The following is a 25098-nucleotide window of genomic DNA, read 5'->3' as shown; positions in this document are numbered from 1 at the left end:
AAACAAAAATGTATGTGTCTTGGTTATTTAAAGTGTCTTTGCTACCTGAAAACTTCAATGCACTATTTGCATATCTCAGAAAGAAATAACATGTATCTCACTGCAGTGGTAGCATATTTACTAGCAACTGATTCTATTCTAGCCAGAAGTTATGAGTCTAAGCAGTAAATTTTGTTGTACAAACTTAGAAATCATTAACATTCGAGGGAGATTAATTTTTGTGGCTTTCTTGGTTGTGCCTATCCAAAAAATTAAATCCCAACAAACTGGCAAAGTTCACATTCTTTTATACTAAGAGGTGAAAATCCATAAATTTAAATCCAAACAAAATAGCTGTTTTATGCAAAACCAAAAAAAAAACAACAGCACCGCCTTGCGGGTGCTGACGCTCATCTGATTTTTTTTGTGTAATAGAAATATTGTCCTACCCATGATTTTCTAAGTCTAAAAAGGGCCATCATTCTTGCAAAAAGCAGGATAGAGTTATGTTTCTTGATGTACAGTGTCCACTTATGATGGTGAAAAACTGTTGCAAGTTTTAAAGCAATAGCTTTGATAGTTTATGAGAAAAGTTGACTTAAACATAATACTCAACCAAGAAAATGATTTTCTAAGTCCAAAAGGGGCAATAATTTTTGCAAAAAGCAGGATGGAGTTATGTTGCTTGCTGTACAGGGTCAGCTTATGATGGTGAACAAGTGTTGCAAGTTTCAAAGCAATAGCTTTGATAGTTTAAGAGAAAAAGTTGACTTAAACATAAAACTTAACCGAGAAATCTGATATTTTCTATGTCCAAAAGGGGCCATAAATCTTGCAAAAAGCAGGACGGAGTTATGTTTCTTGCTATACAGGGTCAACTTATGATGGTGAACAAGTGTTGCAAGTTTTAAAGCAATAGCATTGATAGTTTAGGATAAAAGCTGACCTAAACATAAAACTTAACCAAGAAAACTGATTTTCTAAGTCCAAAAGGGCAATAAATCTTGCAAAAAGAAAGATGGAGTTATGTTTCTTGATGTACAGGGTCTGCTTATGATGGTGAACAAGTATTCCAAGTTTCAAAGCAATAGCTTTGATAGTTTAGGAGAAAAGTTGACCTAAACATAAAACTTAACCAAGAAATCTGATATTTTCTAAGTACAAAAGGGGCCATAAATCTTGCAAAAAGCAAGATGGAGTTATGTTTCTTGCTATACAGGTCAGCTTATGATGGTGAACAAGTATTCCAAGTTTCAAAGCAATAGCTTTGATAGTTTAGGAGAAAAGCTGACCTAAACATAAAACTTAACCAGGCAACGCCGACGCCGACGCCGACGTCGACGCCGACAACCGCTCAAGTGATGACAATAACTCATCATTTTTTTTCAAAAAATCAGATGAGCTAAAAAAATCTATAATTTTTTGTAATGATTTCACAGCATTATAATAATTCATTTTGTTGAGGAGCTTTTACTTCACCTGGTGACCACTTTTTGGATTCAAACCCTTAGTGGCAACAAAGAAATGAATTGTGAATGTATCTGTGAATTAATATAGAAGCAAAGTTAAGACTACAGCTGAATGTTCTAAAAGAACTTGAAATTATTAAAAAACAAAGAGAGAAAGTGTCAAAGGTGTAATTATTCAATAGCATTAATAAGGTACCTGTTTCTTTTTTGTTCCACAGACTGTGGATGTACATGTATTACAAACTGTACAAATAAGCCTAAAATAACTCAAGAATTCCTGCAAATAGCTACACAAAATTATTTTGTGAACTGTTCCCATCCTTAATAAACTCGTGTATAAGCCTACAATAAGAGTTCAGGAATTCCTGAAAAAAACTACAACAAATTTACTTAATGAACTGTTTCCATTTTTTATAACTAAAAGTAAGATACTGCTGAAAGTGAATTTATATTTACTGTACACAAGTTGTTAAATTCAAGGAAAAACTAGAAAATGCTTTTGTAAAAAAGCGCATGTCTCCCCCAATGCAAAGTCCTATAGGCATGAAGTCAATAGGGGTCAGGAGCCAAAGTCAAAGAGACACTGATGGTTGGCTGCAATAGGGATCATCTACTTGGCATGTCCAGTCATCCCGCTAAATTTCAACACTAGCGGCCTAGTGGTTCTCAAGTCACTGTTCAGGCTCCTGTGACCTTGACCTTTGATCAAGTGACCTCAAAATAAATAGGGGTCATCTACTCTGCATGTCCAATCATCCTATTAAGTTTCAACATTGTAGGTCAAGTGGTTCTCAAGTTATTTCCAAAAAAATGATTTTACATGAACAGGCCACTGTGACCCTGACCTTTATTAGACTGACCCCTAAATCAATAGGGGTCATCTACTCTGCATTTTCAATCATCCTATGAAGTTTCAACATTCTGGGTCAAGTGGTTCTCAAGTTAATGATCAGAACTGGTTATCAATGTTCAGGCCCCTGTGACCTTGACCTTTAACGGAGTGACCCCAAAAACAATAAGGGTCATTTACTCTGCATGAACAATCATCCTATGAAGTTTCAACATTCTGGGTCGAGAGGTTCTCAAGTTATTGATTGGAAATGATTTTCCATGTTCAGGCCCCTGTGGCCTTGACCTTTAACAGAGTGACCCTAAAATCGTTAGGGTTCATCTACACTGCATGACCAATCATCCTACAAAGTGTCATCATTCTGGGTCAAGCGGTTCTCAAGTTACTGACCGGAAATGGTTTTCAATGTTCGGGCCCCTGTGACCTTGACCTTTCACAGAGTGACCCTAAAATCGTTAGGGGTCATCTACTCTTTATGACCAATCATCCTATTAAGTTTCAACATTCTGGGTCAAGTGGTTCTCAAGTTACTGACCGGAAATGGTTTTCAATGTTCAGGCCCCTGTGACCTTGACCTTTAATGGAGTGTCCCCAAAATCGATAGGGGTCATCTACTTTGCATGTACAATCATCCTATGAAGTTTCAACATTCTGGGTCAAGTGGTTCTCTAGTTATTGATCAGAAATGGTTTTCAATAATCAGGCCTCTGTGACCTTGACCTTTGACGGAGTGATCCCAAAAACAATAGGGGTCATCTACTCTTTATGACCAATCATCCTATCAAGTTTCAACATTCTGGGTCAGGTGGTTCTCTAGTTATTGATCGGAAATGGTTTTCAATGTTCAGGCCCCTGTGACCTTGACCTTTGACGGAGTGATCCAAAATCAATAGGGGTCATCTACTCTTCATGACCAATCATTAGTGATGGGACATCGGTTGGAAAACTCCAACCGATTATCGGTTGGAATCGGTTAGCAAACCGATGCGATGTATCGGAAAAATAATCGTTTGAATGTTATTTATTTTCATACTTGTTTATTCAGATAGTCATGTCTTTAAAATCACTGTTTTACTTAAAATTCATGTGCTCTTTTGAAAAATAAAGAACTACCATTAATCAGATGTTTTAAAGCTGGTTCCTGGTAAACAGAAACTTGTTTAGTAATGACTTATTAGTTGCAGACAGGGAAACAACAATAAATTGCAATCTGGTGTACATGCATCATAGACTCATAGCTGTCATTTGTGACAGTTGACTGGTATACCTGTACCTGTAACATATCTAGCATACAGCAAGGAAGTACAGACATTTCAGTCTTTCTCTGGCTGATAGTGATTGTAGAAAATCATTAAATGAATTCAGTTATTTTTCGGTAATATAAATATTTTCATACAATGGTTACCATAGCCTGACACTACTGAGTAGCACCATGTTCCAACTGCTTGTTGCTATGGCATATAACAATGTCATGAAGCTTGGTAAAAAATGATCAGATAAAAATCAGAGTTTAATCTGTTTCTATATGTACACTGGTCAGCGGTACTGGGTAAATGGAATTTCGGCAGAAAAAAATCATGACAACTCGATGACAACTGCAACTGCATAAAAACACCAAAGTTCTTTCCATTGAAATTACATTATGGACATGGAAATTTGAGGGCATAAGTGTCCAGTTTCAACAGATAAATTCCCTTGGGCATACCGTTGTAAAATACGAAAATTTATCAAAGTTTCTCTAATTTATTTTGCCCCACTTTTATTGACGCTATGGACGTCGCCATGTTGACAGCTGTGCCTAACTGTAAGATGTTAAATCCATTTTCATTGGATAACTGAAACGAAATACTAACGTTTGATTGTCGGCATACTTCTGTTTTATCCGTTATGTATGCAGGTAGTCCATATTTCGGATATTTCTAGGTAAACATAAATTCTCACGCAGCGTATTTCCCTTTCGGAAACCTTCGTTCATACCCGTGTAGATTCGTACCCGCTATCAACTGAGAAAACATAATCGATTATCAGAATCGGTTGGACTTTTCTAGCCGTCAATTGATTATATCCGCTAATCGGCCCATCACTACCAATCATCCTATGAAGTTTCAACATTCTGGGTCAAGTGGTTCTCTAGTTATTGATCAGAAATGGTTTTCAATGTTCAGGCCCCTGTGACCTTGACCTTTGACGGAGTGACCCCAAAATCAATAGGGGTCATCTACTCTTCATTACTAATCATCCTATGAAGTTTCAACATTCTGGGTCAAGTGGTTCTCTAGTTATTGATCGGAAATGGTTTTCAATGTTCAGGCCCCTGTGACCTTGACCTTTGATGGAGTGACCCCAAAAACAATAGGGGTCGTCTACTCCAGCAGCCCTACAACCCTATGAAGTTTGAAGGTTCTAGGTCAAATGGTTCTCCAGTTATTGCTCGGAAATGAAGTGTGACGTACGGACGGACGGACGGAAGGACAGGGCAAAAACAATATGTCTCCTGGGGGAGACATAACTAAGCTTTTGTTAATATTACAATGGATATACAACCATATATTAATATATAGAATATATTGTACATTACCAGTTTCACTATTAACCTGTATATCATATGTCTAGCATTCAAAACAAACATCTAGCACTTTTACAAAAAGCTAAGTTGTTAACTAGAGTGATTAACAGTGAGAGCAGAGCAAAAAGGACCAATCCAGCAACTAGTATTAGTAGAATCAGTACAGGGGTGAGAACACTGATCACAACAACTCTAGCCACACTGTGAAACAAACCTTCATCTTGCGTGTCTTTAGTTACATCTACAAAGTTTCTCTTGTCTTCATCAACTGCAGCTTTTTTCTCTTCTATATCAGCCTGTCGCAGAATATCTACAGTCTTCTTGCTTCTACTATCTTCAGGGTCTCTTGTCAGTTTATATGTAGTTCTCCCATCAGCTGTTACTTCAACTGTATCAAGTTCCTGTATATCAGCATCTGTTTTTTCTGCTGTCAGTTTCGCACCATTACTGCCTTCTTCTAGATATGTACTTTCATTGTGCTGCAGGGTATCATCTTTAAGTGATTTAGAATTATTCTTTATACCTGTTCCAGCTTCATCTGCAACATTCTTCATACCTATTCCAGTTTCATCTGCAACATTCTTCATAGATTTTCTACTGCCATCAATAAGATTTTTATCTTTTCCATTACCATTATTATATAAATTGTTAAGAACTTTATCTTTACTTTCTAGAGCAGAGTCATCAGCTTGATCACTGTTCTCTATATGTTTGTCTGGTTTGAGCTCGAAATTGAGTTGTGCATCAACTTTTTCTTCACCATTCTGTTTTCTAGTGTTTTGAATGACATCCATTTCTGGTGACAAAGCATTATTCTTTATCTCATGTGTTTGATAATTATCCATGCTTTGATCTCCAAAAGCTGTTTCTTTTTCAATACTGATTCTTTCATTTTCTTTTGCATCACTATCATCTGAATTCTTTAAGTCTTGTGTACTTTCTTTTATAATTTCTATATCTCTTGCATCTGGATCTTCAAAAGATTCTATGTCCTTATCAGGATTTGTTTTGTTAGTTAATATGTCAGTAATATTTGTTTTTGCATCAGTTTCTGGATTACCACCTTCTACGTTACTGTCGACAAATTTTTGATTTGCATCCGTACTTGCCTCTCTATTTTCTGTCATTTTATCAGCCTCTTTGATTTTTGTAATTTTGTCTTTCTCTGTATTCCGCAAAACTTCATCCTTTCGCTCCTGAGCATTGTTGAGCTGACTTTCCATCCTTACTTTACTTTTATCTGTATTATGAGACAAAACTGTCTCTTCATGATTATCTGATTTTTTGTCTACGTCAATAAATTTCTCTTCATTTTTAGACAAACCATGGCTGTCATCAATAACCTTATCATCTTTAACTTCATCAGTGTCCCAAACTTTACCTTCAGTTTCTTTATGATTTATTAAATCATCTTTACTTTTGTCAAGTTTATCATGATTCATTTCAGTACTAAACAGGTCAGTATCTAATGGATCTGATGTAGGAATCTGATTATCAGAGACAGCATGTTCAACTATATACTGATGAACATTATTTCCATCTGGTAATGATGACTTTAATATATCTTTTAAATGTACATTTCCATTTTCTATATCATTTACAAACTTTTCTGTGTCATGAGGATCATTCTGTGTTAGTTTAGTGACTGAGTCTAAGAACACTTTTTCCTTATCAGCATCTACATATTCTGATAAGGGTGTATCAATAGCTTTATCAATGTCATCAACGTTTTTGGATTCATCCAAATCTTTGTTTTTATGCTCTATTTCCATAGCAGAAGCTGCACCAGATTCAGTTTTATTCATACCTTTATTGACTTCAGTTTCTCTATCATTTCTATCTTCATGCATTTCCGAATCGTCACTTTCTAAACTGATGTCATCACCATTATTTACATTTTCATGCATAGTACCATCTCCAGATTTTATATTCTCATTTTTAAAAGTGTCAATATCATCACCAGTGTTAATATCAGGGTTGGGAATATTTACTGCATGTTCACCATGTGATAAATGGTTAATATCTATACCTTCATTGTCAGCTATCTTACCTTCACTATCATCTGTAAAATTAGGAATATAAAAGCTGATAAATGATAGAAAAAAAAGAACAAAACAACAAAAAACTTATAAAGCAACAGTTAAGTATGATCTACCTCCAAAAAGTTGGTGCAATTTTTTTTCTGTGTCTACATCGGCTTAAAAGAAAACATGCATCATATATTGAGTTCTTTTCAAATATTTTAAGATTAGTTGTCTTCTTGATTTGTTTGATTCAGAGGCACAGCAACACAATTTAGGTCACATAGCAAAGGATGTGAGTGAGTGAGTTGGGTTTTACGGCGAATCAATACAAAAAGGTCAGATATCGCCGACAGCGTAGGATGAGTCTAATGGAAACAGGAAAACAGATGTAAATCTAAATTCCAGAAAGTAAAAGCCGTTGAATAGCAGTAACTGGATTTTGTACCAACAACATCTTGTTCCTTGCAAATAACTGACAGTTTCCATACATAAATCAGATGTGAGGGACAAATTTCTTTACTGTAAACAGAGGACAACTGCCTTATCCAGCTACTGACCTCACAACCTTTTAATTGATAGTCTTGTGCTTTTACTACTGAGTGAACCTTGCAGTCTCTGAGTGAACTATTATTAATATATATAGCCAAGTCCCCGTATTTACCATACTGACCACACACATTTCTGCATTGGGTCTTTAACAAAAGCAATAATTCATTCGTTTTATCAACAACTTTTTTTACCCTAATCTGACAGGAGAATCTGTTGACCCTCCACAGAAATATACATGGTAATCATGAGACCACCTTTTAACCAATGAAAATGCTAAACTCCTGTGGGAGGATAAACTATGTTCTTTGCTTGACTGTGCGTAATACCATTTTTCAACTGTATTTTAGTAATGCAACCACAGTCAGTTAATCTTCACTGTTCCTGGGCTCTGTACCAGTACTAACTTATTCTCTACTAGTAACTCTCAACTTCCCCGCACAAGTCAGAGGTGGAGCATAAATGACTTCAGACACTGTCTTCCATCAAATCATGACAACACTGTCTTTCCGTCAAATCATAACAAAATACAGATGCCTTCCCCCAGGATCAAACCCATGACCTCTCGGTTAATCATCTTATGCTCTACCTATTTAGTACATCAGTTGGCCTCAAAATAAACAAAGAGATCAATATACTTTGCATAAAAACTATAAACCAACCCAAAAACTATCACACTAACACAAGTTTAAGTTTTCAATACTTTCAATGCAAACAAATCACTATCTTTCACCACAAAGACAACAAATACCATTTCAATACTGTTGTCACAAAATATAAACAATACCCTAACAGTAAACTAAGAAAACATGCACTTTAATTTGTTCTTCTCATGCCCTATAATATAAAATTCAGTTTTCACTCAGTTTTGAAGTTAATCTACGTTATTTTTTACTTTTCATTATTTTTCTACTTTTCTGAAAGGCTTGTACTACAGAGCTCAATAATTTCAAGGTAGTGCTTCTTTTGTGTTTTAAGAATAGTCTAAAAATGCAAGCTTTCCATTGGTTAATTTCAAGACTGTATTCAACAGCAGCCAATCAGATGTTTGAGTGTTTAGACTGATTCAATTTTATAATGTTAATCATGTTCTTAACAAAACTTCTCAATAAACTTCAAGGTGAAAATGATTTAGCTCTTCCTGGTAGATAATAGTAGAAAACCAACTATTCAAGTCTCTCAATTGATGTAACAGGTCTTTATGGAAGGCCTTCTGAACAATGCATTCAGTATGTATAAGTGAGCCATGCCATGAGAAAACCAACATAGTGCATTTGCGACCAGCATGGATCCAGACCAGCCTGCGCATCTGTGCAGTCTCTGTTAAATTAAACTGCAGAGCAGAGGAGACATCCTCCATGGAAGTGCTAAATGAATTTCGCCTGCAGAAAACCAAAACTGAATTATGGATTCTGCACACTACTTCTATTCCGTATATTTTTTAACCATTCGATAAAAAGATATTACAAACAACTTGAATACCTAGTATAAGAAATCCCCCTGCTCATTTCAAAATGGGATATCAAAAAAATTTAATACACTCTTTGACATTATAATGAAACCATATAAAAAATAACATTTCATTGTAAATATCAAGTTTATATTTCTCCACTTGTGAAATAACTTGTATTTGTAGAAGAAACCACAAGTGAAAATTTTGTCTCCCTATGGAAAAATGAGCAAGGTAGTGTTGAGGTGGGGGTGATACTTAACAGTATTCTGACCTGATACCTTGGATAACCTACTGATAATTTTATTGGGTTGATGGGAAGAGACTGTCATATGAATGGAACTTACCAGACCAAATGCTACCAAACATAGATCCTTCCCCTTCAGCATTGCCTGTTTCATCAGCTGCTGTCTCAGTTCCTCTTTCCTTCTTATCACCTGCTTCATCTACATGTTCTTCCCTTTCATTTGGCTCATCTCCTTGTTCTTTCTTCACAGCCTCTTGAGTGATTAGTGTTTCTTTAATTTTATCCAAGTTAATCTCATCTTCTTTCTCTTCTTCAACAATGTCAGTGGAGGTATCTTCAGGAGGTTTATCTATGTGGTCATCTTTATGTTTGTCTTCTTTGATCTCTTCATCTTCTTTCTCTGCAGCTAATTCTTCTTTAAAAGCAAAAAGGATTATATAGATCAGACCTTTTAAAATATACATGTGGTTATATAACAGTTCTATGATCTGCATTGTTGAATTAAGCTAAACAGGACTTTACTTGTGCCAAGAATCACCTGGCCTGGCAAAATATAAGAGAGTCAATTGCATCATTGCAGATCAAGGCACAGTTTTCATGATTCTTTTATTATCTGCATCTGGCAATTGCTATTGTTATCTTAGCAAAAACTGACTAGAGTTTAGGCAAAAAAGACAAACACTTATTTAAAATGTTAAATTTTTTGACACATGGAAAAAAATGAAATGCCACCATTGCATCAAGTCTGACGTAATTTTTGACATCATGACTAAAGCATGTTGTCAAATATTATCAACTTTCCAGATATGATGGGAGTTTTTTTTTTCTTCTTCTTGTGTTAAGGAGTAGCATCGATACAAGTTTGGTCATATGATAATTTTTCTAGCTTTTCTTACAATACAGTGGAGGAAGACCCCAGGTACCACTCTGGCAATTGTTTAAGACACCTGGGTAGAAATGCAACCTCCATCAAGCTTACTGAATGGCTTTCGTACACCCAAAGAAAGGTTTCAAAGAAACAACAGTGAAGAGCATGTAATTCAAAGTAAGCTACCTTAACCTTGTGGCCATGGAAACCTCTGATGGGAGACGAATATAAGGGTTTTTACTGCATGTTCTTCAGTGAATTATGAAAATATTAGAGTGAAATATATCTGGTATTTTAACAGTGAAAAATATCAAATAAATTTTTCACCGGTCAGTAACTACAGGGTGGTCAACCTATGTGACATTTGGATACCTTACACACGGGGAAATCTCTCTATTCAGGTACCGGTAACATTTTTGCTTAAAACTTCCTTATTCCTTGACTATTTTAACAAGTGAATGAAGTATTGCCATGCAATACAAAGTCCCCTACTGGAAGGCACCTAATTTTCTCTACTGCAGTACAACATAATGAACAGATATCTGTCAATGGTGTATAAACAATATTGTACTATATATACAATATAATATAACAAAGCACTTGGATTAAAATTTGCATATATAAAAACGTACAGTTGTTTTCATTTGGAATTTTACTGGCCAATTATAAAAAAGTTATCATAAAAGTTATTTATCGTAACAACAAAGTGAAATTAATCCTAAAAAAAAAATTCTATATAATGTAAATCCACAAGAAGCTCTTTACCAGGTAGAGATAGATCAAAATACACCTAAAAATTGGATGTAACATGCATGTTGTACCACAGAAAAGTGGTCTCGATTTTTCCCTATGGCCCGTAATAAAAAAGTTACAATATAATCTATTTATAGTAACAACAAAGGGACGTTTTTCTAGAAAAAGGGTGCCTCATGGTGGTGAACATTTGTGCCAAGTTACATCAAAATCCCTCCATGCATGAAGAAGAAATGCTCCGGACAAAGTCATTCTTGAATTTGACCTTTGACCTCTAAGTATGATCTTGACCTTAGACCTAGGGACCTGGTTCTCACGCACGACAATTCGTCTCATGGTGGTGAACATCTGTGCCAAGTTACATTAAAATCCCTCCATGCATAAAGAAGAAATGCTCCGGTCAAAGTCATTCTTGAATTTGACCTTTGGCCTCTAAGTATGACCTTGACCTTAGACCTAGGGCCCGGGCTTTGCACACAACATGTTGTCTCATCCAGGGGAATGTTTGTGCCAACTTGATATTTAAATCCTGTTTTGCATGACAAAGTTATAGACCGGACAGGAAAAAAATCATATTGACCTTTGATCTGTGTGACCTTCAACTTTAAGCTAGGGTTCTGGGTGTAGCACACGACACATCGTCTTATCATGGGGAACATTTATGCCAAGTAATATTGTAATCCCTTGATGGATGACAGAGTTCTGGACCGGACAGGAAAAAAAAACCTATTGACCTTTGGTCTCCAATTGTGACCTTGACCTTTGAGCTAGGGGTCAGGGTTTTGCGCATGACATGTTGTTTCATCATGGGGAACATTTGTGCCAAGTAATATCAAAATCCCTTCATGGATGGCAGAGTTATGGACCGGACAGGAAAAAAGCCCTATTGACCTTTGACCCCCAAATGTGACCTTGACCGGGATTTGTGCACGACAAGTCGTCTCATCATGGGGAAATCTGTGCCAAGTGATATTGAAATCCCTTCATGAATGACAGAGTTATGGACCGGACATGAAACAGACCCTGTTCATGCCATGTTAACATTTGACTGCTAAGTGTGACCTTGACCTTTGAGCTAGGGATCTGAAAGTTGTGCAAGACACATCATCTTATTACGGGGTACAACTGTGGCAAGTGATATTAAAATCCCTTCATGGATGGGAGAGTTATGGACCGGACAAGAAAAAAGCCCTGTTGACCTTTGACCTCCAATTGTGACCTTGACCTTTGAGCTAGGGGTCCAGGTTTTGCGCAGGACACGTTGTCTCATCATGGGGAACATTTGTGCCAAGTAATATTAAAATCCCTTCATGGATGAAAGAGTTATGGACCGGACACGAAATTGCAGACGGACGGAATGACGGACGGACAGAATGACGGAATGACGGAAAAGCGCATTCCTATAGTCCCCGAAACTGGTTTTCAACCAGTATGGGACTAATAAAGACAGGAAAATGACTGCTTTTGTCGGAATAAAGCATCTGCCGGACAGTCTTAATACATTTCTCAAAAACTCCGCCCAAATGTTTTTTTCACAGACCAAATGTGTAGATAAGGTACACACTGGTATTTGGGCGAAATATTTGAACAAAGCATTGAGAATGTGTTGCAGGCGCTTTTTGCCGAGGAAAGCATTTGTTTTCCTGTCTCCAATGCTTTTTATCTTATTAAAATCCATTAAGTAAACAAGAGGGTCAAGATGACTCTGGATCGCTCACCTGAGTAATATGAACTACACAGACAAGTGTAAGAGATCAGGTAAGAAAGTCAAATGTAAGTAAGCATTGAAATCTTTTCCAAGTTGTGTGAAATAATTCATATGTCAGACTGATGACAAAATATTAAGAAAGAAGGTCAGCAGGTCACATTCATGGTCACAAAAAGTCAGTTTTAAGATCAGTGTGCAAAACTGTGTATGTCATCCAAATTTCAAGGCTGTATCTTAAAAAAACAAGGAAGCAGGTCAGTAGGTCAAGGTCACAGTCAAGTGACCCTTTATTACTTGGGGTCATCTGGTAATTATAATTAAACAGTCTAGGAAATATGATCAGATAATTTTTTCTTAAGAGATATTACTCATACAACAAGTGACACCCAGAGCAGGGCCTCTTTTCATCCCAGAGGCATAATTCAAACAATCTTGTTAGAGAACCACTAGGCAATGCTACATACCAAATTACCAAATATCAAAGGCCTAGGCCTTGAACTTTCAGACAAGAATTTTCAAGTTTTTTTTTCCTATATACATGTAAGTCTGTGTAAAACTTGGGACCCCCAGGGCAGAGCCTCTTTTCACCCCAGGGGCATAATTTAAACAATTTTGGTGGAGGACCATTAGGCAATGCAATATACCACATATCAAAAGCCTTGGCCTTGCAGTTTCAGGCAAGAAGATTTTTAAAGTTTTTTCCTATAAAAGTTTATGTAAAACTTGTGACCCCCTGGGTGGGGCCTCTTTTTCACCTCAGGGGTATAATTTGAATAACCTTGGTAGAGGACCACTATGCAATGAAACATACCGAATATCAAAAGCATAGGCCTTGCAGTTTCAGACAAGGCGGTTTTTAAAGTTTTTATATATATCAAGGTTCTACGCCTTGCGGTTTTGGACAAGTTATAGGAGATTTGTTTATGTTTTTTCCTTTCAGCCATGGCAACCAGAGTTCTATGTATAATTCAACTCCCTGAACAATTTTGAAAGGGGGCCACCCAAGGATCATTCCTGTGAAGTTTGGTGTATTTCTGCCCAGTGGTTTTCAAGAAAATTTTTTGACATTGTTGACGAACAGACAACTCACGATGGACGACGCACAACAAGCGGTCACAAAAGCTCACCATCAGGCCTTTGGCTCAGGTGGGCTAAAAAAAGATATCAGCAAAACTGTACCCTGAATAAGTTATTTTTACTATATGTAATGATACCAAAAAGACAAGTCATGTGGGTTGGCCACCCTGAAACTATAACATGTGGAAATTTAGTCAAAACATGAAATAAAAAGAACATTTGTTTGTTTTACATGTAAGATCAAATATCTTTAACTCATGAAAACCGTATCTTACATTTTCACTGGCTATGCCACACATGAAAACATTGCATCTAGTGTTCACTCATGAAAGGTATTTCAATCTTACACTGAAACAAACAAATAACTTCATTGTATTTATTCATGAAATACAAACTGATTTTCAGACAGAGCAATATAATAATATAATAAAAGAATATTATATTATCTTTACATAATCATATGTGTAGCTAGATAGTCATGCTAAAAACTCCTTATAACTAAATGAAAACACAAACTTAACTAATCAAGCCAAAAGTTTGCTACAGAAGACTGGTAAAATACACAGTGTGGCTCTCATATTTCAAAGTACTTGTGAAAACATGCAAGTATAATGCCTATAAACGTGATCTGTTTCAATATGCGAACTCTTAGCAACACAATTACGGCTCCCAATTTTTATATCTCACAATAAAATGCACATGGTTTGATTTGTATGTAAGTTAATAAACACTGAAACTAGGCATTAAATATTCCGAGATAAAAAAAACATGTCTGAAGAATGCACCTGTGAGAGATCATTATGACATCAAATTTTACTGACTGAAATCAGTTCCATGTGATGAATGTATCCCAGCATATAGTTTTATCAGAATATCAGAATGAACAAAATCAAGACCTTCTTGTGGTTTATTGTCTGGTATACAATGGTTTATCGCCCTGGTGCCTGTATATTAGACTCCTTCAGGATTAAATTCCCCAGCATTTTAGCACTTACCCATGCCAGGTATAACATATGATAACCTATACAAAGACCTTAATCATGTAATAAATCTACATCATAACTTGTTTTTCTAACTGGACACACCTTCTTCTGCAAATTCAGTCTCATCAGTCTCTGTTTCATCCTTGTTCTCTTCAGGTTCAGGTTCTGTTTCATCTTCAGCAATCTCAGTCTCATCTACTTCAGTTGGGTCCTGTTTATCAACATCAGCTGGCTTTTCTTCTTCCTAAAGTGTTTTTTTCTAATGTGTAATTCAAATTTTCCGCAACATGACTTTTCATTAAATAATTTTTGAATGTATTGTATACAACAGAGAATACTCAACATTTTCCTCATTTCACATTTTTGTTAATTTCCATATAATTACTCTCCGTATTCAGATTTTAATTATATTTATTGAAAAATTAAAAAGATATAAATACAAGATTAGATCTCACATTATTACACTGATTACATATAATATTGCTGCAAATATCTGGCCACACGAAAATATATGATATCATAGTATCTGCTTTGAAAAACTCTATCAAAATGTCAATTTCAAGACATTCCACTTTTAAGCTTTACCACAAGTTTCTAATGTTTAATTCATTACTGGTATAAGCCTATTACAATTTAAAACAGAGATTTTATACTGGATCTTAAGATAGTGAACCTAAGACGACAATCAGAAAGTTACACTAAATGTTCTGTATGTGCATTTTAAACATACATGTACTACAACTTCGGCAGATAGCCATGTTCATGTACGAGTTACAATGTTGGAACACCATTCCGGATTTTGCAAGGAAATTTCTGACTACCATTATACAGTTCCATTTTCTTAAAATAATTTCTCACCAAAGTTTCTGTCTTAGGACTGTCTGTTTCCCTGCCTGAAGCTGGGTCTTTACCACCTGAGGAACCAGTTTCTATATTCTCAGTTTCCTGTTCATCATCCGCTAGCTCTGTCTCGTCATCTATCTCTGTTTCATCGACTGGTTCACTTGTAGCTTGCTCATTTTTTTCCTCCGATTTCTTAGCAAAAACAAAAAACAATTTGTAATGCAGTTAGCATTACTACAAAGTAATTTTTTAATGCTATAAGTATCATATGAAATAAGTCAACTATTTAATACTAACCCAGTATTTATTTTCAACTGCAAGTAAGAGAGTAGAATTGCTTAAAAGTAATACCACACTGGTCTTAACCTTTTAACATTATGTATTCAGTTTAAAACGAAAAGAAAAAACAATCCAGAAAGAACTTTTCAAGAAACCATCATAATGATATAATACCAACACATTCATATGGTGGCAAATTTCATGTTTACCGTCTGCTTTTGAACACCCATATAGCATAATTGTTTTGAAACATAAGATTATCACTATTTTTACGTCTGTTTTTAGATACTACCTCTTCCTTATGTCCCTGGACAGGTTCGGTTTGTGGTTGTTGTGGAGTGTCTTGCTGCCTGCTTTCTTGTTTCACTGTGCGTGCATTCTGCTGCGGAACTTGTCTTCTATCTGGGTTACTACGTAATCTTTCTTCTAGTGGTACATGGTGCTAAATTTAAATAAATCAGTGTATTATATATTGCAAATTTTTTTTTTCCATTTTGGTATTTTTAGAGATCTGTGGTTTTGCACGATAAGTACTTTAGGCTATTATAAATTTAATGCTATATTATCATTTTTCTTAAGATGGGAGAAAGGGCTGGTAAAGATTTCATTTTTTTTATTTCTTATAATTCATAGAATCCTGTATGAAAACTCATATACATGTACAACATAATTTACTTAGTAAAATTCATGCAAAACTTTAACCAGGATTTTCTAAGTCCAAAAGGGGGCATAATTTGCCCAAAATACATGTCAGAGTTATGGGACTTGATTCTATCAACTAGTTTTATAACCCCAAAGACACATGTGAAGATTCAATTTAATATCTGCATTAGTTTTGGAGATAGTAACTTGCATGTAAAACTTTAACCAGGATTTTCTAAGTCCAAAAGGGGGCATAATTTGCTCAAAATACATGTCAGAGTTATGGGACTTGGCCCAGGGAGGTAGGTAATTGATCTAGAAAAAGAAAAAATAAGTTTCAAATCAATATGCCTTTTAGTAATAGCTGTATGTACTTGCACACAAAACTTTAACCAGAATTTTCTAAGTCCAAAAGGGGGCATAATTTGGCCAAAATACATGTCAGAGTTATGGGACTTGACCCAGTGAGGTAGGTAATTGATCTAGAAAAAGAAAAAATAAGTTTCAAATCTATATGCCTTTTAGTAATAGCTGTATGTACTTGCACGCAAAACTTTAACCAAATTTTCTAAGTACAAAAGGGGGCATAATTTGGCCAAAATAAAGGTCAGAGTTATGGGACTTGGTGCTATCAACTAGTTTTATAACCTCGAAGACACATGTGAAGTTTCAATTCAATATCTGCATTAGTTTTGGAGATAGTAACTTGCATGTAAAATTCTAAGTCCAAAAGGGGGCATAATTTGCTCAAAATACATGTTAGAGTTATGGAACTTGACCCAGTGAGGTTGGTAATTGACCTAGAAAAAGAATAAAAAAGTTTCAAAGCTATATGCCTTTAAATGATAGCTGTATGTACTTGCATGCAAAAACTTAACCAAGGTGTGACGCCGACGCCAGGGTGAGTAGAATAGCTAGACTATTCTTTGAATAGTCGAGCTAAAAAGAGAATATTTTATAGAAAATAAAAAGTGTAGGTGCATCGTAAACAAGGACTTGCATTTTCAAAATGCAAAATGATCATGCCCCCAGGTGTATGACCAAAGATATTACTTTTTGAGATTTTAAGTTTAAAGATGAAGAAGATCTTATGAAGGTCAAGGTCACCTATATATAGGTCACTTTGTATGTCTTGCCACAAGGTTTGTTGAGTGTGAGTATGCAATGAACTGAGTTAACTATGTGGGCTGTAGAACCAAAAATGTTGTTTATTAAGGTTTTTAGTTTGAAGGTCAGGAGGGTCAATGTCATTTATGAATAGGTCGCCAGAAAGATTGTCAAGTGTGCAAGTCAATAGTGTGGGCTGTGGGCGAAATGGTAAAATCTCATACAGACAGACAGCAGCACAATTGCTATACGCCTGGGGGCATAAAAATCTGGTGCAGACTGGAATGATAATCAAGCTAGTCATTTCTTATGACCTTAACAGAAAAAATTTTTTTGAACAACACTTGACATAAAAACCAATACAAAAAAATCACGTAACATTTATTAACTTCTTTCTCAAATTCTGCATGAAATACTACTATACAATGCTGCCTATACTCTAGGTTTTTTAAATGCAAGTTATCCATCATTAGTAATTTAAATCTCTAGGAGTAACACATGTATAATATTTACCTCAGTGTCAACTTCAAATTGAGGGCTTGGGTTTTCAACTTTATATTCTCTAACAAATGATCGTGGGAAATAACCTTTCCTACCATTCACCTGAAATAAAAGAAATCAAATAATACAACACTTCCTATGATTTACATGAAAAGGAAGGACATCAAATAATGTAATCCTTCCTACCATTTATCTGAAAAGAAGGGCCATTAAATAATATAAGACTTCTTACCATTTACATGAAATGAATAGACATGAAATAATTTAACACTTTTCAGACAAGTTGTCAGTGTCACGAGATATACTCAAGTTGATATCTAACAGAATTACCTGTAAAATTTTAGCAGCTTAAAGTAAGTTAATAACTTACAATTTCAGCATGTTCAGTATATTATGTATTCTTGGGTGTTATTCCATACTGGTACCTCATATCACTTTTTGTATATTATCAAGATATACTATATTTAAGACTAGTACTGCTAAATTACAAAGTAACCAACATTGAATCCACGACTCTGCTTTGCTTCGGAACACATATTCAGAAATAAACACCGACTTCCTAATTGCTTTAAACAACTAAACATAATGAAATTCTCACTTTTACTTTATTTTCAAAATTTGAATTCTGTCATATCCATGTTACCAAAAAACAGCTATTCAGGTAAAAACAACAAAAATTAAATGATATTGCAGTATTCGGTCATCTGCATCACAAACTGAAATCATATTAACGCAATTTTTGTCAGAGCTACTGCCTTTATTTTCATTACCTCTCCTCCCCAGAGGTCCTTTCTACTGCCGGCTGATTTACTGTAAATATCAATCATCACCCCTCTCTCAAATGGCAGGAATGCTGGATCTGTTGGCTTATGTCTTGCTAGTGTTCTTGCTTTAGAAATCAGGGCTAAAAAGTAAGACAAATTCTACTTTATTAAATAATGTGTCCATAAAAACTCAAATTCTGTTAAATACTTTTCACAAGTACCTAAAGTAGGCTGAGCTTAAATTATGCTATCGGCCTCTGTGTGTATATGTATTTGACACTCATTTTGACATCTAGTCCGAGTAGCAATAATTAGCGTGTGCGGATGGTGACTTGAATTTCACTTCGAGGTTAGAATTTGTTTGGCAAGGACTCGGACTCGTGGAGTGACGTGTCTAATGATGGGGACTACGACGATGATATGGAAGTATTCAGATTCTGCACAGCCGAGAATAAATTGTTTGAAAGCGTGGCAAACATATGTATTTTTTATTCCTTCAAACTAGTCCAACTAATTGTACGTGTCACGATACTATGATAATTTTTGAATAGGTCAATATCTCCCCTCCACGTACAACATAGGAAGGACCTTTTCTGTGTTGAACGTTCCGCGACTATTATATGCTGCGAATTTTAAACTGCATTTTAACTATTAAAAAACAAAAATATTTGTGAAATTTTAAGATTACTGCAAATAATATCCATTTTTCTTCTATTCAATAGATGTTTATGAGAATAAACGACAAAACACAAGTTTGTTACTGTTTTAAACAATGCACCCTAGAGTTTACTCAAACTTTACATGGCACTGATCAGTGTCACGTGATCGATAACGACCAACCACACTGTCAGCTGTACAGAGTGTAATGGGGGACATGTAAATACAGCGAGGTAGCCAAAATGAAACATTATAGTGTTTACGCTTTATCATGTTTATTAACGTGCTTAACTGTTATGTTTGAACCGTAAATTGATTAAATTTTATTTTGTTTTACGATTTCATCATTTATGTATATTGCCTGATCATAGTTTAACCTAAATCTATATTCACCACAGAAAAGGTCTTTACTGGTTTTGAAATAAAGACAGGGATTCTGCCCTATCACAAAAATATTTCAGAATCAGTTCTGACGTCAAATTATTTGGACTACCTTCAAACAAGCACAGATGTTGGTAAAACAAAATGTTTTATGGTGCAAAAATTAGAGATTTTATGGTGTTTAAGTCTGGGCTAGTGAAATTGGTGTCAGGCTTGGAAAATTTCCTATTCCAGACAGCCCAAACGGGCTAGTGGATTCAAATCCGAATTTCGTACACTGCTTTAGTTCACACTATCTTATTCTGTATTTCCTGCAAATTTTTAATTCCTTTTAAATTAAATTACAGAAGCAATTCCAGTAACAAAGAATGTATATGATCAGTTTATCAAGTAACGGAATGACAACATACATTACAATTTAAACAAAGAGATCATGGAAATGACCAAAACGGTAACCAGGCTCCGTCTTCACAAATCGTTTTTCGGTCTCAGCTGAGTTTGTGTTTGAAATTTTAATATCAATTTTACTAAAGCTTTAAGGTTAAATTCCAATTGAGACTGACCATCAATGCTGAAGAGTCATTTGAAAATAGTTATTAACTTAAAATTTAGTTTTAAACATGCTATTTAGATATAAATGACAAAAAAAGTTTCATTATCAAACTCGACTGAGACTGAAAAGGTTTTGTGAACAATGGGCCAGTTGACCAAAAAAATTTACTTCTAGAATGAAGGGGGCATGGGACTGGTGCAAATGACAAAATTTGGGGAACAAAATGTCCAAAATAGAACAAGCTCTAAATCAGCCTATGCTAGAGGGCTTTACAGGGCCGTCGCCGGCTTCGAAAAAGTGGTCCGGCTATGGGACGTCGAAGGCGTCCCGCGAGTGTCGAAGGCGTCATGTGAGTGCCGAAGGCAGGAGAGGGGGGTTTCCCCCTCTCGTAAGGGGGGTTTGGGGGGGGTCTCCCCCTAGAAAATTTTAAGATTTGGAATGCCCGTAAGTGCGATTTTCTTGCATCTTGAAAGCATTTTCCATTAAGATTTTCAGTCAATTTTATAACAGTTTTCAAGGATAACTATCCGACATTTGCCCAATGAATGTTGATGTATTTCACTTCTGAGTGTCAGCCAATACAAAAGAAAACAACTATTTCGACCCCTCTGTGAGACTCATCAGGCGGTGGCATTAATAATGAACTTGCCGTCTACGTGAGCAACCATACACACATATCAATAAGCGAGGTAATTAGTTTCATCGTTATGCAACCACGATCTATTGGTGAACCACGAAGGCTGAAAACTTCTGTTCATCGGATTTTTCTGATCAAAGGTGCGTTTCGGAAATTTAAATGTCTGAGGTTGATTTGGAATTTCAGGTATGTCCATTTTGCAGCAATACGTTAAACAACAAGTTAAGCATACGGTTTCAGAATTTAGAGTAGATAGAAACGAAGTTTATATTATTTTATAGTTGAGATGTACGTCGGCATTTTATTTGATTTAAAGCAATTATTTAAGATTATTCAAAATAATTAGAAGAAATTAGCTTTCGGTTAGTTTTGTTTTATTATACCACGAAAAACACAATTGTTTCCAATTTTTTTTACATACGACTATTTTTTTCCCATCAAAGCAATTATTATAGATTATAAAAAAATCGCCCTTTAGATCATACCGGATTAAAGATATATCAGATAAGTGTTTAGTTATGATTAATCCAATCAAGCAGGGTCGTTACTTTTGACACGAAGTGTGCCGAAGTTTTCACACCCCGCGGGCAATCATGACAGATACCGCTCGTTGTCGATAATTAGCAAGGCAATATTTCGGCACTTTTAATCTAAGCAAAAGCTGAAATTTTATGCGAAAAAAAAGCTGGTATTGCCGATATCATGCTCGGGCAAAAAAGTGGTCCGGCCATGGCCGGACCGGCCGGACCGCCCGCGACGGCCTTGCTTTAAGGCTGTTCTTGGAAATATCAACACATTCTAAATGCCAGTCACTGTTATATCAGTTTTTTTAACTGTGTACAAAGAGAGACTTTTAGTCTTTTAGATGTAAATAGTTGGGATGTTAGTCAAAACGTCCACTAGTCAAAACGTCCCCTAGTCAAAACACCCCCCATTTTGGTCAAAACGTCCCCCTTTTCTGGTCAAAACACCCCCCTTCCAAAAATTACCAGGTCAAAACACCCCCCTTAAAAATTATATATGTAAATACATATTAATTAAGTTAATTTAATGATTTAATTCAAGAAGTTTGTAAACAGGTAGATCTATACATCTAAAAGTATAACTGGCTGCACAAGAATTAAATAATGTGAAAAAAGTTTAACTATTAAAATTAATGAAGGTTTCCAAACAGTCCTAATCTAATCATTTGCAGTGATCGATTGATGTTTTAATAACTTTGAATTTGATTGAAAAAACTTGTCTTTAATCTAAAATTTTGCATCAGTTAAAGTAATAAAGTAAACAGAAATTTGCAAGCATTTGGAATAACTGTAAAATCATCCTTAATCTTTATTGCTTTAATTGATTAATTATGCTTCAAACATTTTTTTTCATGCCAAAAAGTCTACAAATAATTATATTCAGCCACTTATTTTCTTAGTATCCTAGTGCATGTATACTGTCTGTCTCTGTGAATAGTGTGTTGGATTGTTATTTGTTTAAATATCAGTGCTTTAATAAGATAACGTAATTATAGAGTATCCTTGCATTAAGTGTAGGAACAAAGTCAGAACGCGTCAACAGGCCATTGCCTGCGACTCGTGTACATGGCAACTGGCAACACAGAACCTGTCACACAGGTAAGTTATATTCATGTTACTATTATTTTTATTGATTTCTTGAATTACTAGACTTCAGTAAATACCATAACTTTTGTGGAATACCGGTACTTATCATATTCCAAATTGTCTAATTACTTTTTTGGCATATTTATATGTAATTTCCTGCCAAAATCTGATTAACTACCTTCTACCATTTAATAATATCTTTATTTTCTTTTATAAAATATTGAAAATCTGGTCAGAAAGAAATAAACAATATACAGATCTATCATAATCACATTATGAAAAGCAAACAAATTCAAATATATATTCAAGTAATCAATGCATTGTCAAGTTAATCCAATCAGAGGAGATAATGTGTTATAACAGGAACAGATTACAACAGGTGTTAATTCAATCAAGAGAGTCTGTATATAGGAGAGATCGCCATTACGTCACGGATAAATACCTGTTTATCTGGTGGTGGGTAAAACAAATGTTTTTACACCGTTTGTGTATGGGATCTGAATTTTTAATTTTTAATAACTTTTTCGCTCATTTATGGATTTTAAAAATTAAAAAAGTTTTGGAATGCTTAGGATTTTCATATTTTCCCATTTAAATATCTTTTTAAAATGAATATCCGTTTTTAATGACATAAGATTTTAATAGCGGCGTAGCGATCCTCCAGACATTTTGAAAAAACACTGTAAGTTAAGCGTTCATAATTAATCCATTAAATTTCGAATTTATAATCAAAAGTAATCAATAAATTGCTTGTTTTATACACTTTCCATTGATCAAAAAATTATTGATATTATTTGTGTTTTAAGAAAGTTTAAGCCGTTAGAAAAACATCACTGTTTACAAAAAACATTGACGCTCGGCGTCGGCCCACCCGGTCTTTGTCTTATCAGTTCTAAAAATAGAAAATACAATGGATTTGTTTACAAACACGATCACTCCTATTGAATGGATTAGTTAAAACAAATTTTTTATGAGAAATAAATGAGAAATATTTGTTTACAAGTACCAGAATTAAAAAGAAATAATGATATAATGAAGAAATATGGGCCGTTCCATGACATCACTATTTCAAGAGTAACATTGCTAGTAAGTCACCGAAGACATTTTGTGACATGAAGTTAAGTACAAAATTATGCATATCACGTCTAAACACCGTACATCTGAATATTTAATAACTGTTTCACATGATATTACTGAAAAAGAACTTGAGCGCATATTTTTAGGACAAAATATATATTTAGTCAAGTCTAAAAACAAGTAGATATTGGTAACAGGCACGTGCACTGGGGTGTTTGTCAATGTATCAAATGGCTCTTTTGTTCCTATAAATGTTTCTTATGTCTTTTACAGCTACCACACAGGGGGTATGTCTGCAAGTTCCTTGCTACAAAAAGAAGAGCACCATTTAAAAACCAAGGCTCACCACAACAGTTCAGGATGAGGAATAATTGTGATAAAAACATTAACTAGCATAATAGTGAATTTGACTTCTTGATATTGTGTAGCTGGAACACTGAATTAATATTGTGATGTGATATTGTGAATTTGACTTCTTGGTGTAGAACAGTGAATGAATAGTGTGATATGTTATTTTTACTTCATAAATATGCAGTTGTGATTTTTCTGATGTTTTATTAATGTTTTATAAATAAAGTTATTTCTCTGATCAGGAATTTTGTACATTCTACACAAATTTTGATTGTATAGAAGAAAAAATGTCCCCTTCACAAAATGTTCACACCTTATTACTGGTGATTAATGGGTTTATGACACCTACTAATATTAAGCCCACAGCTCAGTTAATGCACAACTATGTGATAGGTGTTGATTGCATTATTTTAGGTGCTAATAAATCAATTTTGTGTATTATCAATACATAATCCATAACTTTCAATTTAAAAGACAATAAAATAGAAATCTATATATGAATTAGATAAAAAGAATTAAGATTAATACAAAAAAATATTAGGGGGTGTTTTGACCTAATTCTAAACGGAATGGGGGACGTTTTGACCAAAATGGGGGGGGTGTTTTGACTAGGGGACGTTTTGACTTGATACCAATAGTTGTCCCTTGCGGCTGCGCATGTACAGTATTTTAATCAAATCACGAGAATATTCTTTTAGATTGAGGCGATTACTGAAGATGATGCTGATGAAGTCAACTTGGAGTTAGTTGACCTAATACAGTATGGTCATATTGTGAATGGTCATATATAATTTTTGAAACACTCCTTCATCCGAGGTCATGCAGTTCCAGGTCCTATACTCTTGTGATTGAAACAATAGAGCCACAGCTTCATTATTTGCAGAAATCAAAGGCTGAACATTTGACGAATGACTATAGGAAATCAATTTGACAAATCACAGATAATTTTGAGCACTGATGGGGACGGGACTCAAAACTTACTTTGACAACTTCTGTCTCCGCACAGACGCTTATCCGATATTTTTTCTGCATTTGCAAAGCAACAAATATTTACATACAACAAAATGGCAAATAACAGAACAAAACGACAAATGCTAGACCCAAACATCATCAATTTTGCATGTACACGTCAGCTCAATTCATTTCTTGTCTTCCATTAATTTGCGAGTAACCTCC

General features: G+C 35.0%; 1 protein-coding gene across 7 annotated transcripts in view; it reads right to left on the bottom strand.

Annotated features, from left to right (window-relative positions):
• The window catches only part of LOC123539806 (transport and Golgi organization protein 1 homolog), a 60239-nt gene extending 35146 nt beyond the window's left edge, over nt 1-25093 (bottom strand). For 5 of the 7 annotated variants that reach the window (XM_053546483.1, XM_053546477.1, XM_053546499.1 and 2 more), the window contains exons 1-8: nt 24904-25093; nt 18663-18796; nt 17905-17994; nt 15935-16084; nt 15379-15555; nt 14623-14764; nt 9232-9546; nt 5079-6926 (exon numbers count right to left, since the gene is read on the bottom strand). In XM_053546483.1, coding sequence (XP_053402458.1) covers nt 5079-6926; nt 9232-9546; nt 14623-14764; nt 15379-15555; nt 15935-16084; nt 17905-17994; nt 18663-18796; nt 24904-25033 — 2986 coding nt within the window. In that variant the 5' untranslated portion in view covers nt 25034-25093. Of the gene's footprint in view, nt 1-5078; nt 6927-7019; nt 7062-9231; nt 9547-14622; nt 14765-15378; nt 15556-15934; nt 16085-17904; nt 17995-18662; nt 18797-24903 lie in introns of all 7 variants that reach the window. The other 2 variants (XM_053546503.1, XM_053546505.1) reach the window with 2 other exon arrangements.
• Nucleotides 25094-25098: the final 5 nt, after the last annotated feature.

The sequence above is a fragment of the Mercenaria mercenaria genome, chromosome 1, assembly GCF_021730395.1.
Source record: "Mercenaria mercenaria strain notata chromosome 1, MADL_Memer_1, whole genome shotgun sequence".
Lineage (NCBI taxonomy): Eukaryota > Metazoa > Mollusca > Bivalvia > Venerida > Veneridae > Mercenaria > Mercenaria mercenaria.
The sequence above is the reverse complement of the archived record's forward strand: the minus strand, read 5'-3'. Positions and strand labels throughout refer to the sequence as shown.